The sequence below is a fragment of the Enhydra lutris genome, unplaced genomic scaffold (genome assembly GCF_002288905.1).
Source record: "Enhydra lutris kenyoni isolate GAN:26980312 unplaced genomic scaffold, ASM228890v2 scaffoldscaffold33, whole genome shotgun sequence".
NCBI classification, from domain to species: Eukaryota; Metazoa; Chordata; class Mammalia; order Carnivora; family Mustelidae; genus Enhydra; species Enhydra lutris.
The window spans coordinates 17469856-17497243 of NW_019154117.1; the positions used below are offsets into that span (position 1 = coordinate 17469856).

At 35.4% G+C, this 27388-nt stretch overlaps 1 protein-coding gene across 6 annotated transcripts in view; it reads left to right on the top strand.

Moving 5' to 3' along the window:
* Positions 1-27388, top strand: part of LOC111153487 (vacuolar protein sorting 13 homolog A) — a 225743-nt gene that overhangs the window by 96765 nt on the left and 101590 nt on the right. For 5 of the 6 annotated variants that reach the window (XR_002641007.1, XM_022512530.1, XM_022512534.1 and 2 more), the window contains exons 27-34: positions 2779-2858; positions 4071-4130; positions 4340-4493; positions 5198-5314; positions 5394-5497; positions 14035-14202; positions 15574-15878; positions 25262-25409. Coding sequence is in view for 5 of the 6 variants with exons in the window: in XM_022512530.1 (XP_022368238.1) it covers positions 2779-2858; positions 4071-4130; positions 4340-4493; positions 5198-5314; positions 5394-5497; positions 14035-14202; positions 15574-15878; positions 25262-25409 (1136 nt within the window). In the remaining variant the exon portion in view is untranslated. The remainder of the gene's footprint in view (positions 1-2778; positions 2859-4070; positions 4131-4339; positions 4494-5197; positions 5315-5393; positions 5498-14034; positions 14203-15573; positions 15879-25261; positions 25410-27388) is intronic. The other variant, XM_022512531.1, reaches the window with a different exon arrangement.

Consider the following 27388-nt stretch of genomic DNA (forward strand, 5'->3'; position numbering starts at 1 on the left):
TCTTAGTACTGAATAATGTTTCATTGTATGTTGTACCACAGTTTGTTTTTCCATTCACCTACTGAAGGACGTCTTGGTTGTACACAGGTTTTGAGAGTTCTGAATAAAGGTTCAATAAACATCTGTATGAAGGTTTTTGTGTGGGCGTTAAGTTTTCAACTGCTTTGCGTAAATACCAAAGAATATCACTGTTGGGTTATATGGGAAGAATACATTTAGTTTTGTGAGGAACAATCAGGCTGTCTTCAAGGGGTCTATACCTTTTAGCATTCTCATCAGCAATGACTGAGAGTTCCTGTTGCTTCATATTCTCCTCATTAATATTTGATGTTAGTCTCTTTGATTTTGAGCATCCCAATAAGGTATGAAGTGGTATCTCATTGATTTTTTGAAATTTGCATTTCCTTGATGATCTGTGTAGAGCATCTTTTTCATATGCTGATTTGGCTTCTGTAGATCTTCTTTGGTGAGTTGTCTGTTAAGGTGTTTGGTCTGTTTCAATGGTGTTTATTTCTTGAGTATAAGAGTTCTTTGTATATTTTGGATAACAGCCCCTTATCTGATGTTTCTTTTGCAAATATTTTCTAATCTGTGGCTGGTCTTTTCATTTTATTAGCATTGTTCTTCACAGAACAGGATTTTTAATTTTAATGAAGTCCAAGTTATGAGATTTTTTTTTTTTTCATGGATCCTATTGGTTTGCCTCTAAAGAGTTATTGTCAAAATGAGGGTATCTAGATATTTTCTTAGGTTATCTTCTTGAAGTCTTCTAGTTCTGCATTTTACATTTAGATCTGTGGTCCATTTTGAGTTGATTTTTGTGAAGGGTATAATCCCTGTGTAGCTACTTTTTTTTTTTTTTTTTTTCTCCCTCCTGTGGGTATCCTTTTTTTCCATCATCATTGGTTGAAAAAACGGTATAAGTGATAATGTAAGTGGTATTGTGTTTTCAATTCCAAATTCTCTTTTGCCAGTTTGGGTATATAGGAAAGCATTTGACTTGTTTATTAACCTTGTATCTTACAACCTTGATTTAATGGCTTATTGGTTCTATTGAGGGTTTTTTGTTGTTGATTCTTCCACATTTTTTACACAGATGATCATGTCATGTGTGAACAAAGTTTTATGTCTTGTTTTGCAAAAATAAGAGAAATACCTTTAATTCTTAATGCTTTTGCAGACACAGTTATGATACTGAAAATCAGTAAAAAGGAAAGGACATCTGCCTTGTTCCTTAATGTGAAAACCTCGAGTTTCTCACAGTTAAGTATGTAGTTAGCTGCAGGTTTTTAGAAGATACTCTTCATCAAGTTAGGAAGTTCTTTATTCCTAGTTTACTGAGAGTTGTTATCATGAATGGTTGTTGGATATTGTCATATGCTTTTTCTGCATCTGTTTAAATGATCATGTTGCTTTTTCCTCTGTAGTCTATAGATGTCATAGAGTACATCAGTTGATTTTCAAATGTTGAGCCAGTCTTGCAGTTTGGGATAAATTTTACTTGGTCATGGAACACATTTCTTTTTACACTTGGTTGGAATCAGTTCTGTGTGTGTGTGTTTGTGTGTGTTGTAGCTGTATTAATGAGAGTTACTTGCCTGCAGTTTACCTTTTTTTTTTTTTGGAATGCCTTTGTGCTTGTTTTGGTATTAGGGTAATTCTGATTCAGTAGAATGAGTTAGCAAGTATTCCTTCTGTTTGTGTCCTCTGAAAGGGATTGTACAGAATTGGTATAATTTTCCTTAAAGGTTTATTAGGATTCACCACTGAACCCATCTGGGCATGGTGCTTTCTTTTCTGGAAGGTTATTAGTTATTGACTTGATTCCTGTAATAGATATGAACCTATTTAGATTGTCTATCCTTGTGAAAATTTGTCAGGTTGTATCTGTTTCAAAGAATTGGTACATTTCATTAGGTTATCACTTTTGTGGACAGAATTGTTCATAGTGTTCTTTTAACTATCCTTTTAATGTTACCATTATTTCTCCTCTTTTATTTCTAATATTAGTAATCCATGTCCTCTTTTTTTCTTAGTTAAACTGAATAGAGGCTTATCAATTTTTTTGATCTTTTCAAAGAAATTTTTTGGTTTCCTTAATTTTTCTGATGATTTGTTTTCAGTTTCCTTGATTTTGATCTACTTTTTATTATTTCTTTTGCTTACTTTGGATTTATTTTGCTCTCTTTTTCTAGTTTTCTAAGGTGAAAGCTTTTAAGTTATTGATTTATATCTTATTTTCTAACATATACATTCAATGTTATATATCCTTCTAAGCAGTGCTTTTACTATATATAGCCCACAACTTTTGTTAAGGTCTGTGTTCATACTTACTTTTTATTTATTTTTTTTTTTTAGATTTTATTTATTTGACAGATAGAGATCACAAGTAGGCAGAGAGGCAGGCAGAGAGAGAGGAAGGGAAGCAGGCTCCCTGCTGAGCAGAGAGCCCCATGTGGGGGCTCTATCCCAGGACCTGGCAACTTGACCTGAGCTGAAGGCAGAGGTTTTAACCCACTTTAACCTTACTTCCTATCAAAGTTTAGAAGGATAAGACTGTTTCACATTGTGGCATAGGAGATGGGTAGGGAATTGTGGGGAGAAATTACAGATTGAGAGTTTAAAATAAAGGAGGAGGGACCTCACTTGGGTAAGGTAGAATTCAAGGCCCAGAACTGATTCAGGAAATTCTTCTTTTCCAGTTACATTTTATTATTGTTGCTGATATTTATTTTCCATTATTTTTACATGAAAGTAATTTTAAAAAATCATTTTTAGGTGCAAACAAGAAACCAATTTATTTGATTACAACACTGGATAATACTATGGAAGATCTGCTAACCTTGGAATATGTGAAGGTAAGTGCTTCCTTTGTATGGTAAATGTACTTCTGTAATGTAACTAAGTTTTATAAGTTAGATTCAGCTTAATCTTCATGGTGATGTGTTTTCTAAACCTTAAAGCTTTCTTGTTTTGTCATCCTAATAAATTTTAATTTATAAAAATATAAATAAAAATAAGCCTGTGTTCTAAGTAGAAATGACATGAAGTTTGGAGTTTTTTTCCCCCTCCATCAGATAACCCAAAAAACCCAAACCAAACCAAAAAAAAGCCAAACCTAAAAACCGAGACCCTTTTTTTAAGTCTCATTTTGTTAGAGAGAGAGGGAGCATGTATTTGGAGCAGGGGATGGGGGAGAGAGAAAAAAAGAGAAGGAGAGGGAATCTCAAGCAGACTCCCCACTGAGCATGGAGCCCGATGCTGGGCTTGATCTCATAACCCTGAAATCATGACCTGAGTTGAAATCAAGAGTTGGAGGCTTAACTGACTGAGCCACCCAGGTGTGCCAAAACCCAAACCTTTTAATCTTGATGGAATATTTTATGACATAATACAATTTCATTTGATTTGCCTGTTATCTGAAGTTTCCTCGTTTTCCGGGTTCCAATGATTCTATTCCTTTTCTATTGATTTATAATATTCATTTCATCTTTCATTAAGTTTTTATATGTACTAGGGTTTACTTAAAATTTATAACATATTTTCATTGACCTATTTTTATGAAAGTGCCATATTAATTTAATAATTACTTTATCATAGGGCGCCTGGGTGGCAAAGTCAGGTAAGTGTTGGACTCCGTTTCGGCTCAAGTCATATTCTCAGGGTCTTGAGATCAAGCCCCACGTGGAGCTCCAATCTCAGTGAGGAATATGCTCAGGTTTCTCTCTCCCTCTCCCCCTCCCCACCCTCACGTGTGTTCTTTAACATAAATCTTAAAAAAAAAAAATACTTTACCGTAATAGCGATGCTCAAAGAGTATTTTATCACTTTTAAGACCATTTTTACTATTATCGATCTAGATATTTTAGGGGTTTTGTTTATGCATTAAATAGCTTTTATATGACAAAATCATTCTAGATCTAAAGATAATGCACTGTATTTGGACACTTGATAAACAATTCTGTCACACAGAGGAAGAATAATTAAGGCCCTTTCGGAGTTGCAATTGTATATACTATATGTCTTTCTAAGATACTTGAACAGATTTGCTTTTTTTTCTCTTTGGATAGGCTGAAAAGAATCTACCCAACTTGAAAAGTGCTTACAACAATGCTCTGCAACTGATTAAGGTATGAGTGAATAATTATTTATTTTTTAATTAGATACGGTATTTCTAAGTAAATGTATTATGAAAACTGTTTTATAACTAGAACTGTATGATCCTTGAGGATAAAAATGGAATATTATAAATTCTGTCCTTTATACCACAAACGATAGTTATACTGAGCAGCAAACAAGTATTTATTGACCAATTACTGAAATCAGCTTTGTTCTTTAGGTGAATTTTTCCTCTTTGGATATTCATTTACATACCGAAGCACTTCTGAATACAATAAATTATTTTAATAATATACTTCCACAATTGGAAGAAAAACCGGCCCCAGTGTCTGTTGCAGAGACTGAAGACAAAGGAGAGGTCATTAAAAAAATGTGTATGTTTAAAATTCAGCTTCAAAGTTTTTTACCGTGTGGATCAATAATTAGCCTTTGCTTTATTATTCATGCATAATATTGGCTTCAGAATTCTATTGCCTAAATTAATATCTAGAAAGATTATTATATACCAGGTAAATTTTAGAAAATGATACTTAAAGAAAGTGATTACTAGTTAAGAAATTGTGGCTTTTATTTGTCGTATTACTCTTTTTAGTCAAGATAAAATACAGTGCTAGGATTTGATTTGGATTAAATTCATGAATTTAATATCATAATTTTAGATTAGAAGAATGGAACTAAGAAAATTTGAATCATTTCAGAGTGTGTTCTTGAATGAAAAACTTTTTAAGTAATGAAAAGTTGCAGGTTTGACAATGGGAAGTATTATGTCATAATCATTGTCTCTCAATTGATTTGTGATTTTACAACTATAATTTTTAGTTTCAAATGATAGTCTCATCTAGGAACGTTTTTGTTGTGTCTGATTAGTTTGGCTTTGTTTTCGTTAGGTTTGATTATTTTTTGTTTTTTAAGAATTCCTAATTAAGTAGGGAATATCTTGCTTGCTTTCAGTGCAATGGCAAATGAGATTTTCCTTTAGTATTATCATTAATTTTTCTTCTACTTCAGTTACTTTATAAGGGTGGTAAGGTAACTACTAAACTTTTTCCTTATGTTTTACAATTTTTTTTTTTTGCAGCTTTAAAACTATCCAAGAACGAGGATATTATTACCTTGCAGATTTTAGCAGAATTATCTTGTTTACAGATCTTTATTCAAGATCAGAAACGTAACATTGCTGAAATTAAGATTGAAGGTAATGAAATTTGAGAAAAAATAAATTCAGAACTACTAAATGAAAGAAAAGCCATCTAATCTTCCTTGTATTCCCTTAGGGCTTGATTCTGAGATCATTATGAGGCCTGCTGCCACTGAAATAAATGCAAAGCTAAGGAATATAATTGTTTTGGATTCTGATAAGACAGCTGTGTACAAAAAGGTGTGAATTTGTTTCTATTACTTAATTGTACCTCATTAAATATGCTTGTCTTTAAACATTGATCATAGGTATAAATTAATTGTCAGAATTTAGTAATGTGGCTTATTAAGTGGATGGGTTTTGGAGTTTGGCGTAATTGGGTTTGTATCTTAGCTCTGTACCTTGGCAGTTGAGTGACCTAAACTGAAATTGTTTCTTTATTTGTAAAATGAGGATTAAGAATCTCATAAATAAGTTTACATAATGCTCCTAAAACAGAGTTGGGGGCTGAGGAGGGGCAGTTAGTAAATTGCCTTTTTCATTTTTTTTCCTTTTTGTTCTTACCTTCAAATACTGTGAACCTTGTGATGCATTTCAGATTTCAACAGCAGAGGTTATGAAGTCAGACTGAACAGATAAGATTATTTTTTAAGTTTATTTTATGGGTGCTTACAGTGGTATAGCGGTTCACAATGTTAACAGAATCCTTTGAACTGGAAGGCTAGTGGTCAAGGCGTAGGTATTAGTACTTGGTGTAAGACGGGTATGGTTCTTGGTCCAGATACTGTTGTAGAGTTGGACAGCTAATTTTTGAACAGTGGAGCCTCTAGGTAAGATGGTATATTTAAGAAAGTGAACAGAACATCAAATAGTAGGATTAGAAAAGGCTAAGGTGCCTCTTGAGTCACAAAGTCAGAGTCTGGGGTGTGAAAGGAAATAAATGAATAGTCTTAGGCAACAATACCAATGAAATACAGTGATGACCTGATTTTTATGTTAAATAAAAATTATTACTCATTATATTTTCTTATTACGGCTTACTAGCGTGAGATGGCAAGAGTGCCAAACCATCAAATGTACGTGGTCCATAGTAATAAGGAGCAAGAAATTTTCCGGAAGCCGTGGTTTTAATATACTTCTATTGCTTTTATTTAAGAAAAAAAACAAAGTACTAAAGCATTTAAGAAGTAGATTATCTGTTTTATTTTCCTTGTCTAGGAAGTAAAGCTCACATAAATAAATCCATCTACTAAAAGTCATACGAGTAGTTAGTAATAGAACTGATAATGTAACCCAAGGCATTTACTTTTTTTCTCCTTAATTTTATTACTAATGCATCTATAAGGTTAAAAAAAAATCAATTTACAAAAAGCTACAAAATGAAAAGTTTCTTACTTCAGTCTTCTTGCTTCATCCCCATTTCCCTCCCTATTCCTTGACTTTGATTCCAGTGTACATGATTTTTTAGATTTTTTAAGAAGATTTTATTTATTTATTTTAGAGTGAGAGCATGCGGGGGTGGGGAGGGGAGGCCAGGGAGCTGAAGGGGAGGGAGAGGGAAAGGGAGAGAATCCCATGCAGACTTCATGGGCATGGAGCGCTGTGCAGGGCTTGATCTCATGACCTGAGCTGAGCTCATGAGATCATGACCTGAGCTGAAACCAAGAGTCTGATTAATGCTTAACTGACTGAACCACCCAGGTGCCCCTCCAATGTACATGATTATTAAACAAACTGCCTTGGTTTGGTAACATGGTTTGGAACCATGTCAAGGAATTAGAGGGACAACATTTTGCCCCACATCAAAGCTTCCTAATTATTGTGCCATGACACACTATTGTGCCCTGAGTGGGTTTTGGGCATAATAATGTATTTAACCCCTCAGCTTTTTGGGATATTGGGTAAAGGATACCTGGAGTTCTCTGATTATTTGAATTTTCCCTGACTCATCAGCCTCTATTTACCCTAGAACCATTGTATTGATAATTGTTATTTATGTGTGTCATAAACAACATAGAATAATATGGAATCTGAAAGGGATTCTAGCTGATGTAACATGCTTACAAAGTAAGAGATCATTGTAAATTAGTTTCTTATATCTTTTTTATAGAAGAGTGTTTTAAAAGTGAATGTCTACTTACTAATGTTTGTTAATTCTGGGTGGTATGTATTTCTAGTATGTATTTTGTACATAAATACATATCTAGTATGTATTTTCTAGTATGTATTTCTATCTGTCCAAAGTCTTTTGGACAGGTAGATGTAACAGTAGATGATCAGGCATGGATACAGTAATTTTATGGCCTTAAAAATTGAGAGTAATGGTTTTTTTCCCCCCATAGACCAATTGGTTTCCTTTGAGAAAAGTATTATAAATATAAGTCTGACAGTCTGGATTCTAGTTGCCAAAACGGTTGAAGAATGTTGGGGACCTCACCTTTCAATTTACAGATTTTTACTAAAAATACACATTTTTCAGTTTTATTTGCCTGTTTCCTGCACCTGGTGTCTCCTCTGCCATATCCTCTCTTCTCTAAACTCTATCTAAAGCACATTTCTTTTCTTCGCTTGGGCTTTACAGGGGCCGGGAGGGGGGAGGTGGGGGCAGTCACAGACGCTTGGGTGACTTGTGGAAATATTTTGTTCTATTAACAATATTTGGAGTATTACAGTCGACAAAAGATGCGAAGTCCCTCTCCTGAGGTAAATAATAAATATTAAATAATAGAAAATGTTATTAGGAAGTGATAAGTGCTTTGAAAACCAATAAAGTAGGATAATATGATAGTGATTCTATTATTGTCTTAGGATTATCAGGAAATCCCTTTCTGAACATTCGAATGACATCTGAATCATTGTACATGCGGAAAGAGCATTCCAGGTAGAGGAAATAGTAGCTCTACAAAGTTTGTGTCAGAAAGGTACTTGGCATATTTGGAAGGCTATAAAGGGCCTCAGTAACCCTTATATAGAATTCTTTTCTGGTTTCTTTTTTCCTTTTTAAACCCAGGTTTACTGTACATTTAGTAAAATTTACCCTTTTTTAGGGCATAGTTCCTGGGGTTTTTTTGAACACCTACAGTTGTGTAACTTCCAACACCTTTAAGGATAATAGATTAGATATCTCTTCTCCCAAAAGTTACTCCTGCCCTTTTAGTTATCCCTTCTCCCCAGCCTACCATCTAGGAATCTGTTTTTTTTTTGTTCTTGTTGTTCTTATAGTTTGCCATTTCTGGAATATTAAATATATGGAATACTGTGGTATGTAGCCTTTTGAGTCTGATTCTTTCTTAGCGTTTACAATTTTAATTTTTGTCTTTTCTCATTTTTTTTGACCAGTCTGACTAGACATTTATCAGTTTTATTGATCTTTTCAAAGAACCAGCTTTTGGTTCAGTTCATTTTATTTCTTCTCTTTATTTTCTACCTCCAGCTTGCTCTGGAATTAATTTCTTCTTTTCCTAATCTCTTAAGGTAGAAGCTTAGATTATTGATTTGAGATCTTATTTTCTAATACAGGCATTTACTACTATAAATTTTCCTTTAAGCACTGCTTTAGTTATATCTTACAAAGTTAGAGATGTTTATTTTTATTCAACTTAAAATATTTTCTAATTTCTCTTACAACTTTATCTTTTACCTGTGGTTTATTTAGAAGTGGTTTATTTAGAAGTATGTTGTTTAACCTCCAGATATTTTGAGATGTTTTTCAGATATCTTTCTGTTACTGATTTCCAGTTTAAATCTGTTGTCAGAGAATAAACTTGTTTGGTTCTTTTAAACTTGTTGGTGTTTGTTTTATGGGCCACAAAACATGAATGCTCCAAGTACAATTGAAATTATTGTGTATATCTGGGTGTCACTGGGTTGAATGTTCCATAAATGTCAGAGCATGTAGGTTGGTTGATAGGATTCTTCAAGCTATCAATCTTCTGTTTATTAGTTCTGTTGATCATTAAGGAAGGATTGTTGAAGTTTCAACTGTGATTTCTCTGTTTCTCCTTTCACTTATCTTAATTTTTCCTTCATATGTTGATAGATCTCATATATAGAATTTTTATACCTTCTGGGTTAATTGGCCCTTTTGTGATTATGAAGCATCTCTTTGTCCTTGGTAGTTGCCCTTATTCTGAAGTCTGCTTTGGAAGTAATATAGCCACTCCAGATTTCTTCGACTGGTGTTTGTAGTGTATATCTTTTTCTATCCTTTCACTTTTAATCTGTCTTTGTATTTAAGGTGGGTTTCTCAGAGGCAGCATGTATTTCAGTCTTACTTCTTTATCCAGTCTGACAATCCCTGACTTTTAATTTGTGTCTGGGCCATTTAAAAAAAAATCCAATTGTTGGGACGCCTGGGTGGCTCAGTTGGTTAAGCAGCTGCCTTCGGCTCAGGCATGATCCCAGCGTCCTGGGATCGAGTCCCACATCGGGCTCCTTGCTCATCAGGGAGCCTGCTTCTCCCTCTGCCAATGCCTGCCATTCTGTCTGCCTGTGCTCACTCTCTCTCCCTCTCTCTCTCTGACAAATAAATAAATAAAATCTTTAAAAAAAAAAATCCAATTGTGGATATGGTTGGTTTGAAATTTGCGCTCTCTCTAATCATTTTCTGTTTTCTGGTTGCTTTGTCTTTCCCTCATTTAACCTAGTTTTGGATTAATTGTTTGTCATTGATTTTATGATTTCCTTTGTGTTTACATTACATATTTTTAATCATAGTGTACCTTGTACAAATGTTTTACCACTTAATGTATAGGTATATCTTATAATACTACCAATTCCTAATTCTCATCTTCCGTGGCATTTTTGTCCTGTGTTATATTTTTATGTAAACTGAAAATCCATAATACACACGTACTGATTGTGGTTTGGTCAGTTTTCTTTAGAGCGATTAATTTTTTTAAAAAAAGATCTTGTATATTTAAGTTCACTCTAGCCATCGCTGAAACTAATTTCTTCATGTAGCTTCAAGTTTCTGTCAGTTTTGTTTCTCCTTGAAGAACTCTGTCATTTCTTATGATGCCAGTCTGCCAGTAATGGATTCTCTCAGCTTTTTGGGAGAAGGAGGGATGAGAATTGGAGAGAAAAAAAAATTTTATTTCACTTTTATTTCCAGTTTGGAATTTTTGCTGGGTATAGGATTTTGTGTTGATAGGGCTTTTTTCCCTCCCATTACAAACTCTTAAAAGATGTGACTGCATTAGTCTTTCTTATACATGGTTTTGACAAGAATTTTGCAATATATCTTTTTTCCTTTGTACATATTTCTCATTTTTATCTGCTTTCAGGATTTGTATATGGTGGGTTTAGGTGTATGTACGTATATTTTAATATTTGTTATTTTGGGGATTTTCTGAGCTTCTTGGATTTGTCTACATTATTTTTCATTATCTTTTCAAATAGTTCTTTTGCCTCGTTTTCTTTCCTCCCCACTCCTTTTCCTTTTCTGTCCCTTCCTTGTTCTTACTCTTCTTAGATTCCAAAAATTCTTAGTAGTTTCTTGTTAGGTATTTTCCCACAACCTTTGAATCATCTGTTCAACCTTTTCCCCATGTTTTCCCTCCTGTTTCAGTTTGGATAATTTCTGTTAACCTATTTTTAAGTTCCCTGATTTTTATCCTTGGCTCTGTTGAATCCACGTATTAACCTGTAGAAGATATTCTTCATCTCTGTTACCAAGCTTTTTTTTTTAATTGTTAATATTTTTTTGATTCTCCTTTCTTTTATCAGTTTCTTTGCTGATATTCATCTATTCATGCATATTTACCACTTTTTTTACTAGAAGCATTTACCATATTAATCATAGAAACCTAAAATTCACTGCCTGAAAGTTCCAACATCTTTGTTACAGGCAAGCCTGATTCTGTTGATTTCTTTGTCATTTGCTGGGTTTTGTTTTTCCCTTGCTTTTTGTGGTATTTCTTAGTTACTGATCAAATGTGAGAGATCATGTATGAGACACATACTGAAATGAATAGTATTTATGTCTGATAATGGGCATATTTTCTGCTAGGCTGTAGCATAGAAGTTGAGACAATTTAATGGAGAGCTGAGCTGGGTTTGAGTTTTCTTGTGTAATGATTGCCTTCATTACACCACTACTTCAGATTCCTTCAGCTGTATTTTGTACTTAGGTTAGGGGACTTTGCTCTTGGAATGCTGCTCTGTGCTCTGCATTTGATCTTCCTTCTATTTCCGTACCTTAGAAATTTCTCTTTCTGTACTCTGGACTGTTTCTTTGATGATAGTTTACTGCTACTTTTTCCTCAGTGCCTTCAGGCTTGATGGTGAGTATTTTGTTGGGGGAGAGGTGTTTTGGGTAGGCTTGTCAGTTGTCACAGTCCTGTTTCAGTGTTAGCCACACCTGTTCCTTTAGGTTTCTAAAATGGGTCACTCTTGGGGCGCCTGGTTGGCTCAGTCAGTTAAGCATCTGACTCTTGATTTCAGCTCGGGTCATGATCTCAGGGTCCTAAAATTGAGCCCTGTGTTAGGCTCCACACTCAGCAGGGAGTTGCTTCTCTTTCTCTCTCCCTCTACCCTCCCCCCACTAGCATGCAGTCTTTCTCTAAAATAAGTAAATCTTTAAAAAAAAAAAAAAAGTAGGGCATTCTTGATGAATCTGTCCCTCTTTTCCATGGCATCTGACTCATATCTTTGGTAGTTCTGTGTGGGAGAGAATATTCTTCCCTGCCCTAGGAGAAGGTGACCTAGAATACTGTGGCCCCTAGACAGTTTCTCCCCAGGGGTGTAGAAGGAGTTTTCTTTTATCCTAGCCCCTGAGGTGCAGTATCTTCACCTGTTTGTTTGTTTGTTTCTTTCTTTCTTTCTTAATTGTAACTCTTTTTTTTTTTTAAGATTTTATTTATTTATTTGACAGATGACAAGTAGGCAGAGCAGCAGGCAGGCAGAGAGGGGAAGCAGGCTCCCTGCTGAGCAGAGAGCCCGATGTGGGGCTCAATCCCAGGACTCTGGGATCATGATCTGAGCTGAAGGCAGAGGCTTAACCCACTGAGCCACCCAGGCGCCCCACCTGTTTCTGAGGGCAACATAGTATTGCCTTTCTCCTAGGTTTATTTTATTTTATTTTATTTTATTTTTTAAGTTTTTTTTTTATTTTAGAGAGAGAGTGTATGAATGGGGGGATGGGAAAGGAAGGAGGAGAGAATCCTCAAGCAGATTCCCCACTGAGTGCAGAGCCCTAGGCAGGGCTGGATCTCAGGATCCTGAAATCATGACCTGAGCCGAAACCCAAGAGTCAGATGCTGACCGACTGAGCCACCTAGGCGCCCCTCTCCTAGTTTCTTCAGGTTCTGTTTTGAGAAGAGAATAATTCTGCTAGTCTTTTGGCTCTTTTTGCAGTGAAGACTTCTCCCTCTTGCAGGGTCATAACCAAGGAAAGCTTTCTCTCTCCTTCTCCTCTGCACCCAGTATTTCTCATAAGCTCCCAACAAAGAGCTCCCAGTGAAGTCCTTGCAACTGGGAGTGAATTCCTCTTGGGGTCTGTGGCTGCCAGAGATTCTGTATCTCTAATTAGTCCATAGCCCACCTTTACCATTTTAGCTGAATTCTCCTTATCTAGCTTGTATGGTACCTGGCATCTTTTTATCCTTCCCCTTAACACAGGTAAACTCAAGTGCTTGTATTCTGTCTCTCCTGAAGGTACTTTTTTAATCCTTAGATTTTAGACTGCTTGTTTAGCTTGTAGCCTCTAATTTCTAATGGTTTTTAAGAAAAGTTATGATTTTATAGTTAATCTGGTTCTTTGTTGTTGTGGTGGTTGCTGTTAAGGTTTGGAATGGGCCTCTGCCCTAGCCTTCTACATCTGAGACTGAAGCAGAGCTCCTGTAGACTCTTTTCAACCTCATCTTGCACCTCAGCCTTCAGGGTGTCTTAATGTCTTTGGTTCTTTAGGTTTTCTTTATTCCATGTTGGAATTCATTTGCTTGTTAATGGCTCTTAAGCTTTTTGCCTTCTAGCATTTTGGAGGGTCAGGAAAGCTGTAAACCAAATTGGTTGATATGTCCCACTTCTAAAATATTTTAACATTTCACTTGTGCTGTTGTCTCTGCCGTTTTTCACTAGTATTGCAGAACTTGAGATTTCAAACTGCTGTAGGTAAGTCTTGTTCAGCAGGTGAACTCACCCTTCACAAACTTGTAAGAAGTATAGTGACGGGAGGAGACTCTTGGAAGAATCTGAAAAACCTATTCACATATCTTAAATCAAGAGAAGTAGGTTTCATTAAGTTGCAGAGGTGCAGTGTTTTTCAAACTTTTTATAGTGACCAGATAACATATTCATATGGCAACTCTCATATACAAGTATACGCACTAAATGAAAATGTATAGTCTGATCGTTTTTCTTCAGTTTTTCCCACTAAAAAAAATGTTGGGCCAGACCTACTAAACTGATTTCATGATCCACAAAGGAAGCCGACATCTCCAGTTTGAAAAACTGTGCAGTACAGGTTCTGACAAAGGTGTTGGGGGCCCCTGCATGGCTCAGTCAGTTGAGCATCCAATTCTTGATCTCAGCTCAGGTCTCAATTTCAGAGTCGTGACTCCGGGCCCTGCCTGGAGTTCTGCACTGGGCCTGGGGCCTATGATAAAACAAAACAAACAAAAGGAAGTGTTAGAATTACTGCTCTATTTGCACTTGGTTGGCTTTAATACCTGGAAGATTTTCCAAATATGTGTGTATGTTTTTTACTTTGTTTTTATTTTTGTACTGAAAGCACATTTCAAAAGTGGATTTTGACAGTTGAATTTTCTCTCATTAAGGCTGTTTACATCACTGGAAAAGAAGTGTTTAGCTTCAAAATGATTTCTTTTGTGGATGCAACTGCTGGTTCGGCATACACAGATATGAATGTGGTTGACATTCAAGTTAATTTAACTGTTGGTTGCATTAAAGTAGTTTTTGTCACAAAATTTCTTTATTCTATATTGGTAAGTATGTTAATAAAAATTTTTAAAATTTTTTCCTACTAGTTGGAAATTGCCTGATGTCAGACATGGGTAAAGAGCAAAAATTCCTTACCTTTTTTTTTTTTTTCCTGATTTTTCATAGTTTTCTGGGTATCCTTTATTTGACTAAAGTGAGTATTGTGTTATTTGTATAAAATCATTTTCAAATAGGAATAGTCCAGTTAATTCAAACATGCATACTGATGTATTAAATATATGTACAGTATAAACTATAGGATTTGTTATATATATTAATTGAATTATTTATTTTATTTATGATTGGTTTCAGTCATTTTACCTGACTTATAATTCTAATTAAAAATACTAAATATATATTGAAGTTTGTTTTGGTCTCATGTAAACATTATGGAAATTATATTTTCAATTGCATATTATAACTGTGATCATCTGGGGCTTTAAAGAGTTTAGAATTAGTCTTTGTATGATACCACCATCAGATGTTTGAGTTCTTTCTCTCCTTCTCATAGTCTTTTTCCCCTATGGTTTTCCCTTGCTGTCTGCTGATAATTTTTTCTTTTGAGTTTCATACCTGTCTCTCTGACTTAAGTATTCACTTTTAAAAAAAATATTGTCTCTAAATTTTGGTGTATAAACTAGATAATCAGTTGATTCTAAATAAATAATGTTGCTATTTTTGTGATCTTTTAAATTGAGGTTACAGTGCAATTTTACCTATAGCCATTAACTTTTTTTTTAATATACAAATACTAAAGATGAACAAGCATCCTTGGTCTAATTTTGATTTATTTTTATAAATAAATAAATATTTACCTTTACTTTTAAATATTTACCTTTTACTCAAAAATTACTGAAAATAAATTTTTTTGAAACATGAAAATGAAGTATAATTTTAAAATTAAGTATAATTCTAGATATAGTTTATGTTACTGAAGTATTTTCTAGAGTTCAGAATTAAAAAAAACTTTAGAGTTCTTGACATTTTATTATTTTTTCAGTTACTTTTTATCTTATAAACATAAAGAAGCTATCTGTCCATTGAGGTTCTGTATGGAAATACAGTATGCTTGCTTAGCCTTAGGGAAAGTGCTATCATAAAGGGAAAGAGTTGTCAGTGAAATCTTGCAGTGTCTGCATGTTGCTATTTTCCAGGGACAAGATTTTTGTTTTTGACTATGTTTCTGTATCCTGGTGTTTCTCAACCTTTATTGCGGAAAATGGAGATTTAATACAGACATCCAGACTTTGTATAAAGAATGCTTGGTTGTACCAAGAAAAAATTTTTCTCTTGGAGGTGAAATCATAAACATGAAGATATATTTAACAATCATTCATTAATGGTAACCATTAGGATATAATTCTGTTATCTTTTAGGCTTTTATAGATAATTTTCAAGCGGCTAAACAAGCCTTGGCTGAGGCTACTGCTCAGGCAGCAGGAATGGCTGCTACTGGTGTAAAAGAATTGGCACAGAGGAGTTCTAGAATGGCATTGGATGTTAACATCAAAGCCCCAGTGGTGGTCATCCCACAGTCTTCAGTTTCTGAAAATGTTTTTGTGGCTGATTTTGGACTAATAACAATGACAAACACATTCCATATAATAGCAGAGAGCCAGAGTAACCCCCCGCCTGTCATTGATCTGGTAACAATAAGGCTGAGTGAAATGCGGCTCTACAGGTAAGCTTTTCTTAAGTACATTTGTAGAGAATACAATCTTTTTCAAACTTTTTCCATTAAAGGTTTTGGTATCCTGAGTCTTCTGTCCACAAGGACATTTTATTTTATATAACTATACTTAATTTTGAGATTTTTCTCTTACCCCGGCTTTTTGGCAAGATCTGTTCCTCCTTGGGTAATTAGGAACACCGTACAATTTGTTATCTGAGGATGTATATTCGTGCTTATTTGTAGTTCTTTGCAAATTATGAGGTCTTGAAAAAATGGGAGAATTTCTAATATAATACATTTATTTACTTTTTAAATACAGCATTAGCCAAACTAAGCTTCATGCTGTGGATCTGATGCTCTAATTTAAAACAAAATAAAACACAGTAGAATAATCAAATGTAACCACTGGGCCTAGGATTATAAATTAGGAGAATAAGTGAATCTCCTAATACAAATTAGGAGAATAAGACAATAAGTGAATAGTTCCAGAACTATTTAACTGTGTTTCCATGCTATTTCTAATCACCTATTCTGGATTTAGCACTTTGTTTTTTCTCTGACTTGGATCCATCTCTGTTTATACCACTCACTTACCCTCTTCTTCCTGTCATTTTTCTTTGGTCTTATTTTCCTTGTCTCATTCCCCTTACTTTGCTATCTCTACTTCTTTTTGACCTCTGGCTAGTCTGGCTCCCTCCGGCCCCTCTTTCTTTCTTTTTTTAAATTTAAAATTTTAATTTTAGTTTTAATTTTTTTTCTTTTAATTTTTAAGTAAGCTCTATGCCCAACTTATGACCCTTAGATCAAGAGTCACGTGTTTTACTGAATGAGCCATCCAGGTGCCCCTGACCCTTCTTTCTATTAGTTGAATATTTTTAAGGCAGCTGTATTGAGATACAGCTGTGTATAAATTGCATATCTTTAAAATATGTAATAAATTGCATATCTTTAAAATATACATTTTGAAAAGTTTTGACATGCATACATGTGTGATAGTTTGTGTACAATTGTAGTATTTCTTAAGTATTTGGTAGAATTCACCATTGAAGCCATATGGGCCTTGAATTTGCTAGTGGGAGATTCTCAACTGCAATTTCCATTTCTTTAATAAACTCAGGACTATTAAAATTATTTTTCTTAAGTGATCTTTAATTTTTTCCCAAGAAATTTGTTCATTTCATCTCAGTTGTAAAATTTTATGGCATAAAGTGTCCATAATACTCCTTTATTCATTACTATCTATAGTGATATCATCCCTGTTATTCTTGATATTTATAATTTATGTTATTTTACTGATCTTAATGAACTACCTTTTGATTTTCTCTTTTGTTTTTCTCTTTTCTTTTTCATTGATTTCTTCTTTGATAGTTATTATTTCTTTCTGCTTACTTTGGGTTTTTAATTTTGCTCTTTTTGTAGGTATCTTCCAGTGATAGCTAAGATTACCACTTTGAACATTTCATATATAATGTAGGCACTCAGCGTTAAAATTTCAGAGTTCCTCTCTGTAGCTCTCTTCTCTCTGGCATTTTACCATATGTACTCAACTGTCTTGTTCTTTTTCGACTCTCACCTCTGTCTTCTCAAGTTGTGGACTTCGCTGGTCTTTTCCTGGCTTACCCGTCCCTTTGCCATGGCTTGTAAATTATCTCAAAGCATTGAAAGTTGGGGCAGTCACAGGGCTCACCTTGTTTTAACCATCTCTCAGGAATGACAGTTGCCTGATGGTCTGTGTCTTAAAAACTACTTTTTAATGTACTTTATGTGGATTTTCTTGATGAGGGGGAGTTGTTGTCTCAGGCAGGATGAGAAACTTGGTTCATATTATTTCATCTTGGATGGAAGAAGAGATTTTCATCAATTGAGTATTTACATACTTATTAAGCACCTAGAATATCCCAGGTACTGTGCTAGGAAGTATAATAATGAGCAGTCTTTATAAAGGATGAATAAATAGTACCTATCTCATTGTTGAGGTGGGTTTTATTTAATGAATTTATCGAGCTGATGCACAAAACTAGAATCACGTTTAGATTTTGGAAGGGTTGTAGAAAACTGAGTGAAAAGGACACAATACTGGAGGTTGAAAGAGTGGTTTACTAACTACTGGAGTGATTCACATATGAATTATATGTAATGCTGTCTAGGGTAGGGAAGTGAGGTGGTAGAGAACTAACCAGTTAAGAGCAATTTAAAAGTAGAATTTATAGTAAGAGATTGTTGAATGGACATTTGGGTTCAAGGAGAGAAGTTAAATTTGACTTTGGGTTGCGGGTTTGTAAAATTCAGTATTTGGCAATAATGCAGTTCACTGAGATAAGATAGAGCAATGCAGAAAAAAAACAGTTGAGTGGAGACACTGAGCTCTCTAATGAGCAAAGTAACTTGGAAGTTTTCTGACTTTGATATGGAGATACATAGAGATTGGAAGGCACTTGGACATAATGTGTGTAGATATTAGGGTGTTTGGACTTCCAGATTTGGGAGTCCTTAGTAATATTTAGGTAGTTATTAAAGCTAATATCACACAGTTTATAGAGTGGAGCATATGGGACAGAATGCTCACAAATGCCAATACATAAGGAATATATATATTACTCAAAAGAGACTGAGAAAGAGGAGGCAGAGAGATGGGGGGCAATCCAGGAGGGTATGTTGAGATGATGTTGAGGACTCTCTTGATACTGTTAACCATGAATTAGTAGCACCTGATATTTTCTTAATGTAGTACTTGATATCTGGGGTTAGATTCAGGAAAGACTGATTTTTTAATAAACAGATGTGACTCAAGGTAGTGGGACAGAATTGCTAAATATTGACAGTCATGTTGATGGATAATGGAGGTGGAAGAAATCAAAGACAAGAGGGTACTGATAAAGTAAAAGAATGTAGAAAGGGGTTTATAAACTAGAGATGCATTAATCTCAGAGTCTTAAGAATAAACACTGACTAGTTGTTGATTGATTAAAGCAAGAAGTAGAAGGTGGTAAACCTGGTTGATATTATGCTTAAAGGAATATGAACGAGTGGGGAGTATGATTGCAAATTAAGGAAAATTATTTCTATACCTCTTAACCCTGAGATTATTAAGGTGTTGGAGAAAAATTGGCCTCTTTATTTAATTGAGCTCCATGGAAAGCCAGGTTTCAGTTACGGTAATACATTTAGTGCAAACATTGGAAAATGTAGAGTGATTTGTTCAGCCAAGTCCAGAGAATTAAAAAATCATAGGAAAAAATTGAGGTGAGAGACTTCTATTTTAGTAATAGACTAAAGAGGAACAATTTAAACTTTAGATGGATCTTTAACTTTTAAACTGTATAAAAATCTAAATTTACTAAAAAAGATTATAAATCTATAATCACATTTTGCCTCATTTCAAGAAATGATAGGTATAAATTAGGTGTGAGCCTATATTACAAATAGATTTTTTTTAAAAAGCTCACTAATTATCTCTAGAGCATTAGAAAATACTATTTTTATGTCCAAAAATGAGTTAACTTTTTTTTGAAGAAATACATAAAATGGTATTAGTATGAACAGAAAAGATTGCTGACAATATGACTACCCGAAGGTAAGTATTATGAATAATTTGGTCTGTTTCTTCTAGTTCATTATTTCTGCACATATATTTAATTAAAATAAAATAATTGCTTATTTGGGGTCATAAATTCATTTTTCCCTTAACATTATGCTATAAGTATTTTTCCATGTTATTTTGAGTACATTTTTTTCCTAAATATTTTATTCTGTAGGTTTTCAAAAATTCATTTGCCTATTGTTAGAAAGTTAATTTGATTCTGGGTTCTTTTGCTGTGATAAATAACACTATAATGATTGATATAATTTTTCATCAATAGTTACATGACATTCTACTCATATCTTTAGAATAATTCATTTCCCCCAGATGAATTTCTAGAAATAGAATTACTGAGTTACAGAGTATAAGCAATTTTCCCTGAAATAATTTTAAAATTACTGGTTTTTGGCAATTCAGTTTGGTTATAGCTTCAGAGTAAAGCTCATAAAGACAAATAAGTATTTCATATTTGTGACCACCTCTGTTGAAATCATTTTGTTGCAAAGCTATTAATTGCAATGTAAAATTTAAAAAAGATACTCAGAATATTTATATGAGGAAAATTATAAAACTTAACCAATGGCCAGAAAGAAATCTTGAGTAAATGTGGAGAGAATATTTCTTAGACCTAATATTATAGAATGTCTGTTTGCATACATTAATTTATACATTTAATCCATTCTCAATAAAAATCAAATAGCAGTTCTTTTTAAAGTCTTTCAAAGATTATTGGGAATTTTTTTTTTTAAATATAAATAGGAGACAAGATGTCTCAAAGATTTTTTTAAAGAAGAAATTGAGATGTGGAATGGAGACATCATAACATTTGAGGTACTACTAAAATAGATTGGATTGTATTAAATACTTCTAAAATATATTATGAAGTAAAATGATTAAAATAATGGAACAGAAGAGAAAGCCAGCAGTTGACCACGTGTATATTTGTATCCTCTTCATTCATATATGTATAGTCAATCGTATTGTTCAGATTTCATGTTTGTGAATTTTCCAACTCGCTGAAACCTATTTGTAACCCCAAAATCAATACTTATGATATTTTACAGTTATTTCTACATGTGCATAGCCATAAGAAATGTTGGTCTCCCAAAGCCTATGTTACCAACTGAGGTGTCAAACAAAGTGACATTCTGCCTTCTTTTTTCAGGAAATAATTGTATAGCACATGACATATTGCAGTTATCTAAGTCAAGGACTGGCAATAAGCGTAGAATAAACATAGTTTCTTCTTTCGTGAATCTTTTTTTCTAATTGAAACTGCAGACAAGACAATAAACTATTACAATACTATTAGATAGAATCTGAGAGAGCATAGGAAGGGTGTTGACCCCAGATATTGGGTGGTACTGATAAGGAGAATTTTTTTAAGGAAATAAACTTTTGACATAGCAATTATTGTTTCTTGCAGTTTGTCCAGAAGAAGAAATTTATTTGAAGATATGTACAAAGATAATCCAAGTATTTATTATAGTGAAGAATTAAAAACAATGTAACTTTTTAACAACAGAAGGTTGATAAAGTGACTTATGTAATTGCCCTATAACACACACCTATTAAAATTGCATATGAGGAATTTCTGGAGAAAAATGGTAGAGTAGGAAGATTCTAGGCTCACCTCCTCTTATGGATAAAGCTAGATAACACCCCCAATCAGTAAAATAACCCAGAAAATGACCTGAAGACTCGAAGAACAGACTCCACAGCTAAATGTAGAGAAGAGGCCACATCAAAGAGCATAGGAGGGGTGGAGACATGGTGGGGAGCCAGACTCACTTTCAGGGCTACCTATCCATAGGAAGGAGGGACACTCACGGTCTTGGAGAAGGGAGAGATACAGATCCCACCACAGGCAAAGGAGACCCCACTGAGAAGATGAATCTTCATAGCATTTGGCTTCGAAAATCACAGGGGCATAACTTAGCAATTTCTTAATAATCAGTGGGGCTTAATACCTGGAACTTTAAAAATCCACAGGCTTGGCTCTAGGAGAGCCAGAGCACAATGGGAGGCTGAATACCCACCATCAAAGAGACAGCAAAACAAACAGCCACCTTGAGATACAGCACAGAAGCAGCAATTTGTAAAATGTCAAGAGTATATAAGAAGGAGATTTATTTACTAGTCTCAGAGTATGTGCAGAAGGGATAAGGGGTGTTTGGGAGTCTTATGCAAGAACAAATAAGCTGACTGTTGCCATTACCCTCCCCTGCACCACAGCCAAGATATATGGACACTTGTGGTAACCAGCATAGCACAGACACTCTCCACCAGCTTGCTGATCATACGCCCTGTTCCTGCATGCTCTGCAGACCCACTCCAGCCATCCTGGCTGGGCAGTTTTCCTAGTTGGTGGGAGGTCCCCTTCCATAGCAGACCAGTGCACACCTTGCTGGCAGCACACACTCTGCCCCTGCATTCTCCGCTGGATCTTCCCTCTCCAACGTGTCCTTGGCAGGAGTCCATCCAAAGAGGTGGCACAGGCCTGGCAGTGTGCAAGCAGCTCCATAAAGGGCCAGCACCATTCCAAAGTGACTCCTGCAGCAGGGTGAAGGGAAATAACCACACACACACACACACACACACACACACACACACACCAGTTCACCTGTGGCCTCAGCAGTAACCTGGGGGCAGACATCTAGTCTGATTTCAGGACCCACCCACTAACAGATGCTTCTCAGGGACAGTACAGGGAGAGGTTCCTGTAGTTCATCTCTAGCACTGCTCTGCCAAATACCTGGTCTGACCCAAGTTAATAGGAATCTCTAGACTGGATGACTAGACAACACAGGGACCAAACTCTGCCCACAATAGGCAAAGAGAGTCATCTCATGCAACTCATGGACTGATGGTAAGTTCAGCTCAGTCAATAGTGTAGGGTGCATATAACACCTAGAGGATGCTCCTGAAGCACCGCATTCTGGTGAACAAGGGACATTGTACTGTAGGACACTACAGGACTTCTTCATAAGGCCATGACTTTGAAGAGTAGGAGACATAGCTGATTTTCATAACACATGGAAACAGACACAGAGTTAGACAAAGTGAGGAGACAGAGGAATATGTCCCAAATGAAAGAACAGGACAAAAGTCACAAGAGCCAAACAAAATGGAGATAATATACCTGACAGAATTTAAACTAATGGTCATAAAGATACTCACTGGACTTGAGAAAAGAAGGGAAAACTCCAGTGGAGAACTTTAACAAAGAGAAGACAGAACCAATCAGAAATTAATAACTCAATAACTGAAGTTTAAAATACATGAGAGGGAATAAATAGACTAGAGGAAGCAGAAAGTTGGATCCCCGGCCTGGGGGACAGAGCAGTGGAAAGCAATCAGAGAGAAAAGAGTAATAAAAAAATGAAAGTAGATTAAGGGAACTCAACACCACTGTGAAGGATAATAACATTCATACCATCAGAATTCCAGAGGGGAAGAGAGAAAAGGTGGCAGAAAATTTGAAGAAATAATAGCTGAAACCTTCCCAAACCTGGGGGAAAGAAACAGAAATCCAGATCCAGGAAGCAGAGAGAGCCCCCAGCAAAATCAGCACAAGAAGGTCCACACCAAGACACATAGTAATTAAAATGGGGGAAAAAGTAGTGATAGAATCTTAAAAGCAGCAAGAGAACAGAAAACAGTTCCATACAAGGGAAACAAAAGCAAAAATAGTATATTGGGACTGTAGCAGAATAAAAATCTTCTGCCCAACAAAGTAAATAACCAACAAATCAAAAGGCAACCTAGTGAATGGGAGAAGATATTTTCAAATGATAAATCTGGTAAGGGGTTATTCTCCAAAATACATAAAGAACTTAATTAAGTGTACATGCACACACATACACACATCCATTTTTTAAAATTGACTGGAGAGGAACAGCCATTTCTCCAAAGAAGACCTCTAGATGACCCCAGACACGTGAAAAGATGCCCAGCATTACTCATGATCAGGGAAATGAAAATCCTTGAGATATCATTGCATACATTGAGATATCATCACACACCTGTTAGAATGGCTAGAATCAAAAACACAAGAAGACTACAGTGTTGGTAAGGATGTGGAGAAAAAGGAACCCTTGTGCACTGTCAGTGAAAATGCAAACTGGTGCAGCCACTGTGGAAAACAGTATGGAGGTTCCTCAAAAAGTTAAAAATAGAATTGCCATATAACCCATTAATTCCACTAGTGGGTGTTTATCCAAATAATATGAAAAACAAATGCAAAAGAAGATTTGCACTCCTCTGTTTACTGCAGCATTATTTCTATTAGCTGCCGCCTCCTGACGGCACATGGGAGAAGAATGAGGCACAAAGAAGTCAGCTGCAAGAGAATAGGAGCGGGGGCTAAGACTGTCGACCCCCTACTCCCATTGTCTTGCAACTAACTTCTTTGTGCCTCATTCTTCTCCGTGCGCAGTCAGGAGGCAACAAATAGCCAAATTATGGAAGCAGCTTAAGGGTCCGTCAATAGATGAATAAGGAAGCGATGTGTGTGTGTGTGTGTGTATCAGAGTATTATAAAAATACTGATTAAAAAAAATACTGAAATCTTGCTTGCAACAAAATGGATGGATCTGGAGGGTATAATGCTAAGTGAAATAAGTCATTTGGCAGAAGACAAATATATAGGATTTCACTCATGTAGTTTGAGAAACAAATGAACAAACTAAAAATAAGCATAAAAACCGGCTCTTAACTATAGAGAGCAAACTGATGGTTACCAGAGGGGAGATGGGTGGATAGATGGGTGAAGAAAGTGAAAGAGATTAAGAATGTACCTATCTTGATGAACACTGAGTATTGTGTAGAATTGTTGAACCAGTATATTGTACGCCTGAAACTAATAATACCACTATGTTAATTATACTGGAATTTAAAAAATTAAAAGTAATATTAAACATAAAAAATAAAACAGCATTTGAAATAGTCTTTATGAGCCTTTTAGATTTCTTAATTTATTCCCATTAAGTGGAGATTGTAAGCGTGCATGCATGAGTATAGTGTTACTCTGTAGTTAATTCATAAAATGGTATGATACTAGGCATTCTGAGAGATCCCTGATGACTCCTGTATTTCTCTCCACTTGAGTAAGTGAATCTAAAATTCTGCTTCGTACTCTAGTTGAACGATTTGGAATTTGTTGCCAGTTAAAATGTAAGTACATTATTAAGTAGTAACACTTTGATGTTGTCACTTGAATGTACAGTGAAAGGCTTCTGTGAAATGGGTTAAGTAACCTACTGTTTTCATCATTCCTGAGTCAATCCTACTCTTACAAATATTTGGAAAGGCAAATAATGGTTCAACTTAATATGAAATTGCCTATATTCAACTGTTTTTCATCCACAGAAATAGAAATTTTATATGGTCTGTATGGTTTGCTATCAAGTTAAGGGGATATGTGGTATTCTCCATACATAAGTGAGTGAATTAAGTTGTTTTTCTAATGAGGTCTTCTATAATGTTATGTTTTCCAATTATGTAGAGATAGTCCTCATTTTAAGAGTTTACTATCCAACTTACATATTTTTGGCACTTTTTAACATACTGCAAAATCTTATTCTGAAGATTGATTTCTCTACAATATGGATAACTTGAGCTCAGAGAAAGTTACCTAAATTCACAGTGGGATGGAGTATCTCTCATTTTGACTTGGGAGGCTGGGTAGATTTTATTTTTCTTTACATACAAAAATTATTGATTTTTACTATTTGTATATAGAATGATACATTTTTTTTTTTTTTTTACTATGGGTATATATGAAACAAAACAATTTTATTTCTACTTACAGGACTCAATTTATTGATGATGCATACCAGGAAGTACTAGATCTGCTATTACCATTAAATCTTGAGGTGATTGTTGAGCGAAATTTATCTTGGGAGTGGTACCAGGAAGTTCCTTGTTTTAATATAAATGCTCAGCTAAAGCCCATGGAGGTAACTTTTTGGATCCTTGTTGATTTCTGTTTTGTTGGTTAAAAATATCGTTTGGGAACATAAGATATTTTGGTGTAGATCTTCTGTATTGATTAGCTCTGTCAAAATTACTATATATAAATAGTAGCTATATTAACTCAGAATTCATTGAATGTCTCCATTCATGCGGCAAACATTTGAATGGCTACTCTGTGTTAGATCCTATGTCATATATGGAGAGACTGTGGCAAGGAAGCTATTGCATTTTGTCCTGGCTTCATGGAATCTAATCAGTCTAATGGAAGATTTAGCAGTCATAGTGCTCTAGAGGTGTGATAGTTAGAATATAAAAAAGTATATAGGCATGTAATTAAAATAGTTATAAATTGTAGTAAATTCCATAGAGGAAGCAAATATCAGACATGCTAAGTAGTCAATTGGATATATTAATTTAGAACTTAGTGGAGAGGCCTTGGCTGGAAATAAATAATGTTAAAGTCATCAGCATCTAGATGGTATTTAAAGCCATGATAATATGTGAAATAACATACAGAAGGTCCTAGAAGAAAGGGAAGAGGGATGGTGCATGGGTGGCTCAGTTAGTTAAGCAGCTGCCTTCGGCTCAGGTCATGATCCCGGAGTCCCGGGAGCGAGTACTACATTGGGCTCCCAGCTCCACGGGGAGTCTGCTTCTCCCTCTGACCTTCTCCCCACTCATGCTCTCTCTCACTGTCTGTCTCTCAAATAAATAAATAAAATCTTTTTAAAAATAATGGAAGAGGCTGATGATGAAAATGGCAAATGGGTCCGTTCCTTATGCTTAATTTTACCTAGTTATTGGTTGATACTGCTTCACAGATCTCTAATGTAACTATCCAAAGTTTCCTATCTTTCCTTTTGACTGCACAGAGGTCAAAACTGTATCACATGCTTTGCTAAAGTGTCAGCAGCACATACTCTGTCTGGAAGGTTACTTAAAAAGCCTATGCAACAAATCCTCTTCCCTCCTCCCATCCCCCATTTCCTTTCTGTTTCTCTCCCCAAAAAAATACATTCAAAAAGAGAAAACCATCATTTTTAAAGGTTTCAAGTTTTAATTCAGAAATATATTTAGAGTTTAAAACATGATGATCTCAGCTGAAAATCCTTAAGCTCTTAGTGTATATGATCATATTAGACTCCCTAACTTGTAAATGCAAAGTGGCTTTTTTTTTTTAAGATTTTATTTATTTATGAGAGAGAGAGGGAGAGAGCACACAAGTGGAGGTTAGAGGCAGAGGGAGAGGGAGAGGGAGAAGCAGACCCCCACTAAGCAGGGAGCCTGATGCAGGGCTTGATCCCAGGACCCCCGAGATCATGACCTGAGTGGAAGGCAAACATTTAACTGACTGAGCCACCCAGGTGCCCCAGAAAGTGTTGTCCTAAGATAAAAATCGAAGTCTCTATATCTTTTAAAACAACTGGTAGATACTTTTGAAACATAAGTAGCATGTTTCACCCAGCATACTGCACATATCCTCTCCTTGGTAGGCCCAGGTCTTAGGCAGATCTCTGTGGGGCAGCAGGGACACCATCTGGCTTCACTCTTCCCCAGGAAGGATGCATGCAGCATGTCCAGGTGCTTGTGCAGACCATCTGTAAATGGCTGGCAGCCTTCCAGGGCAGATGAAATTGGCTCTTCCCTGTCCTGATCCACCTGAATAGTCAGTGGATATGGACCTGGGTCTACGTATTTGACCCCTCCTGGATCAGGGAGAGGTTGGAATCAGTTACTTTAATGCGTCTAGACTAAGTGCTGCATTTTGTGGTTTCTGACTTGTCAGACATTTGGGAGTAGCAAGATAGCCTGTCCTGACTTGTAGGCCCCATGGACCAGCAGTCCTGGGATCCTTATAGTTCTTGCAATTCTTGGACTGAGGTGTTAGCAAGAGTGAAGCATGATCATTAATATCTATATTTGTAGGGCATTCAGTATACATGTACCAATTAAAAGACATGGT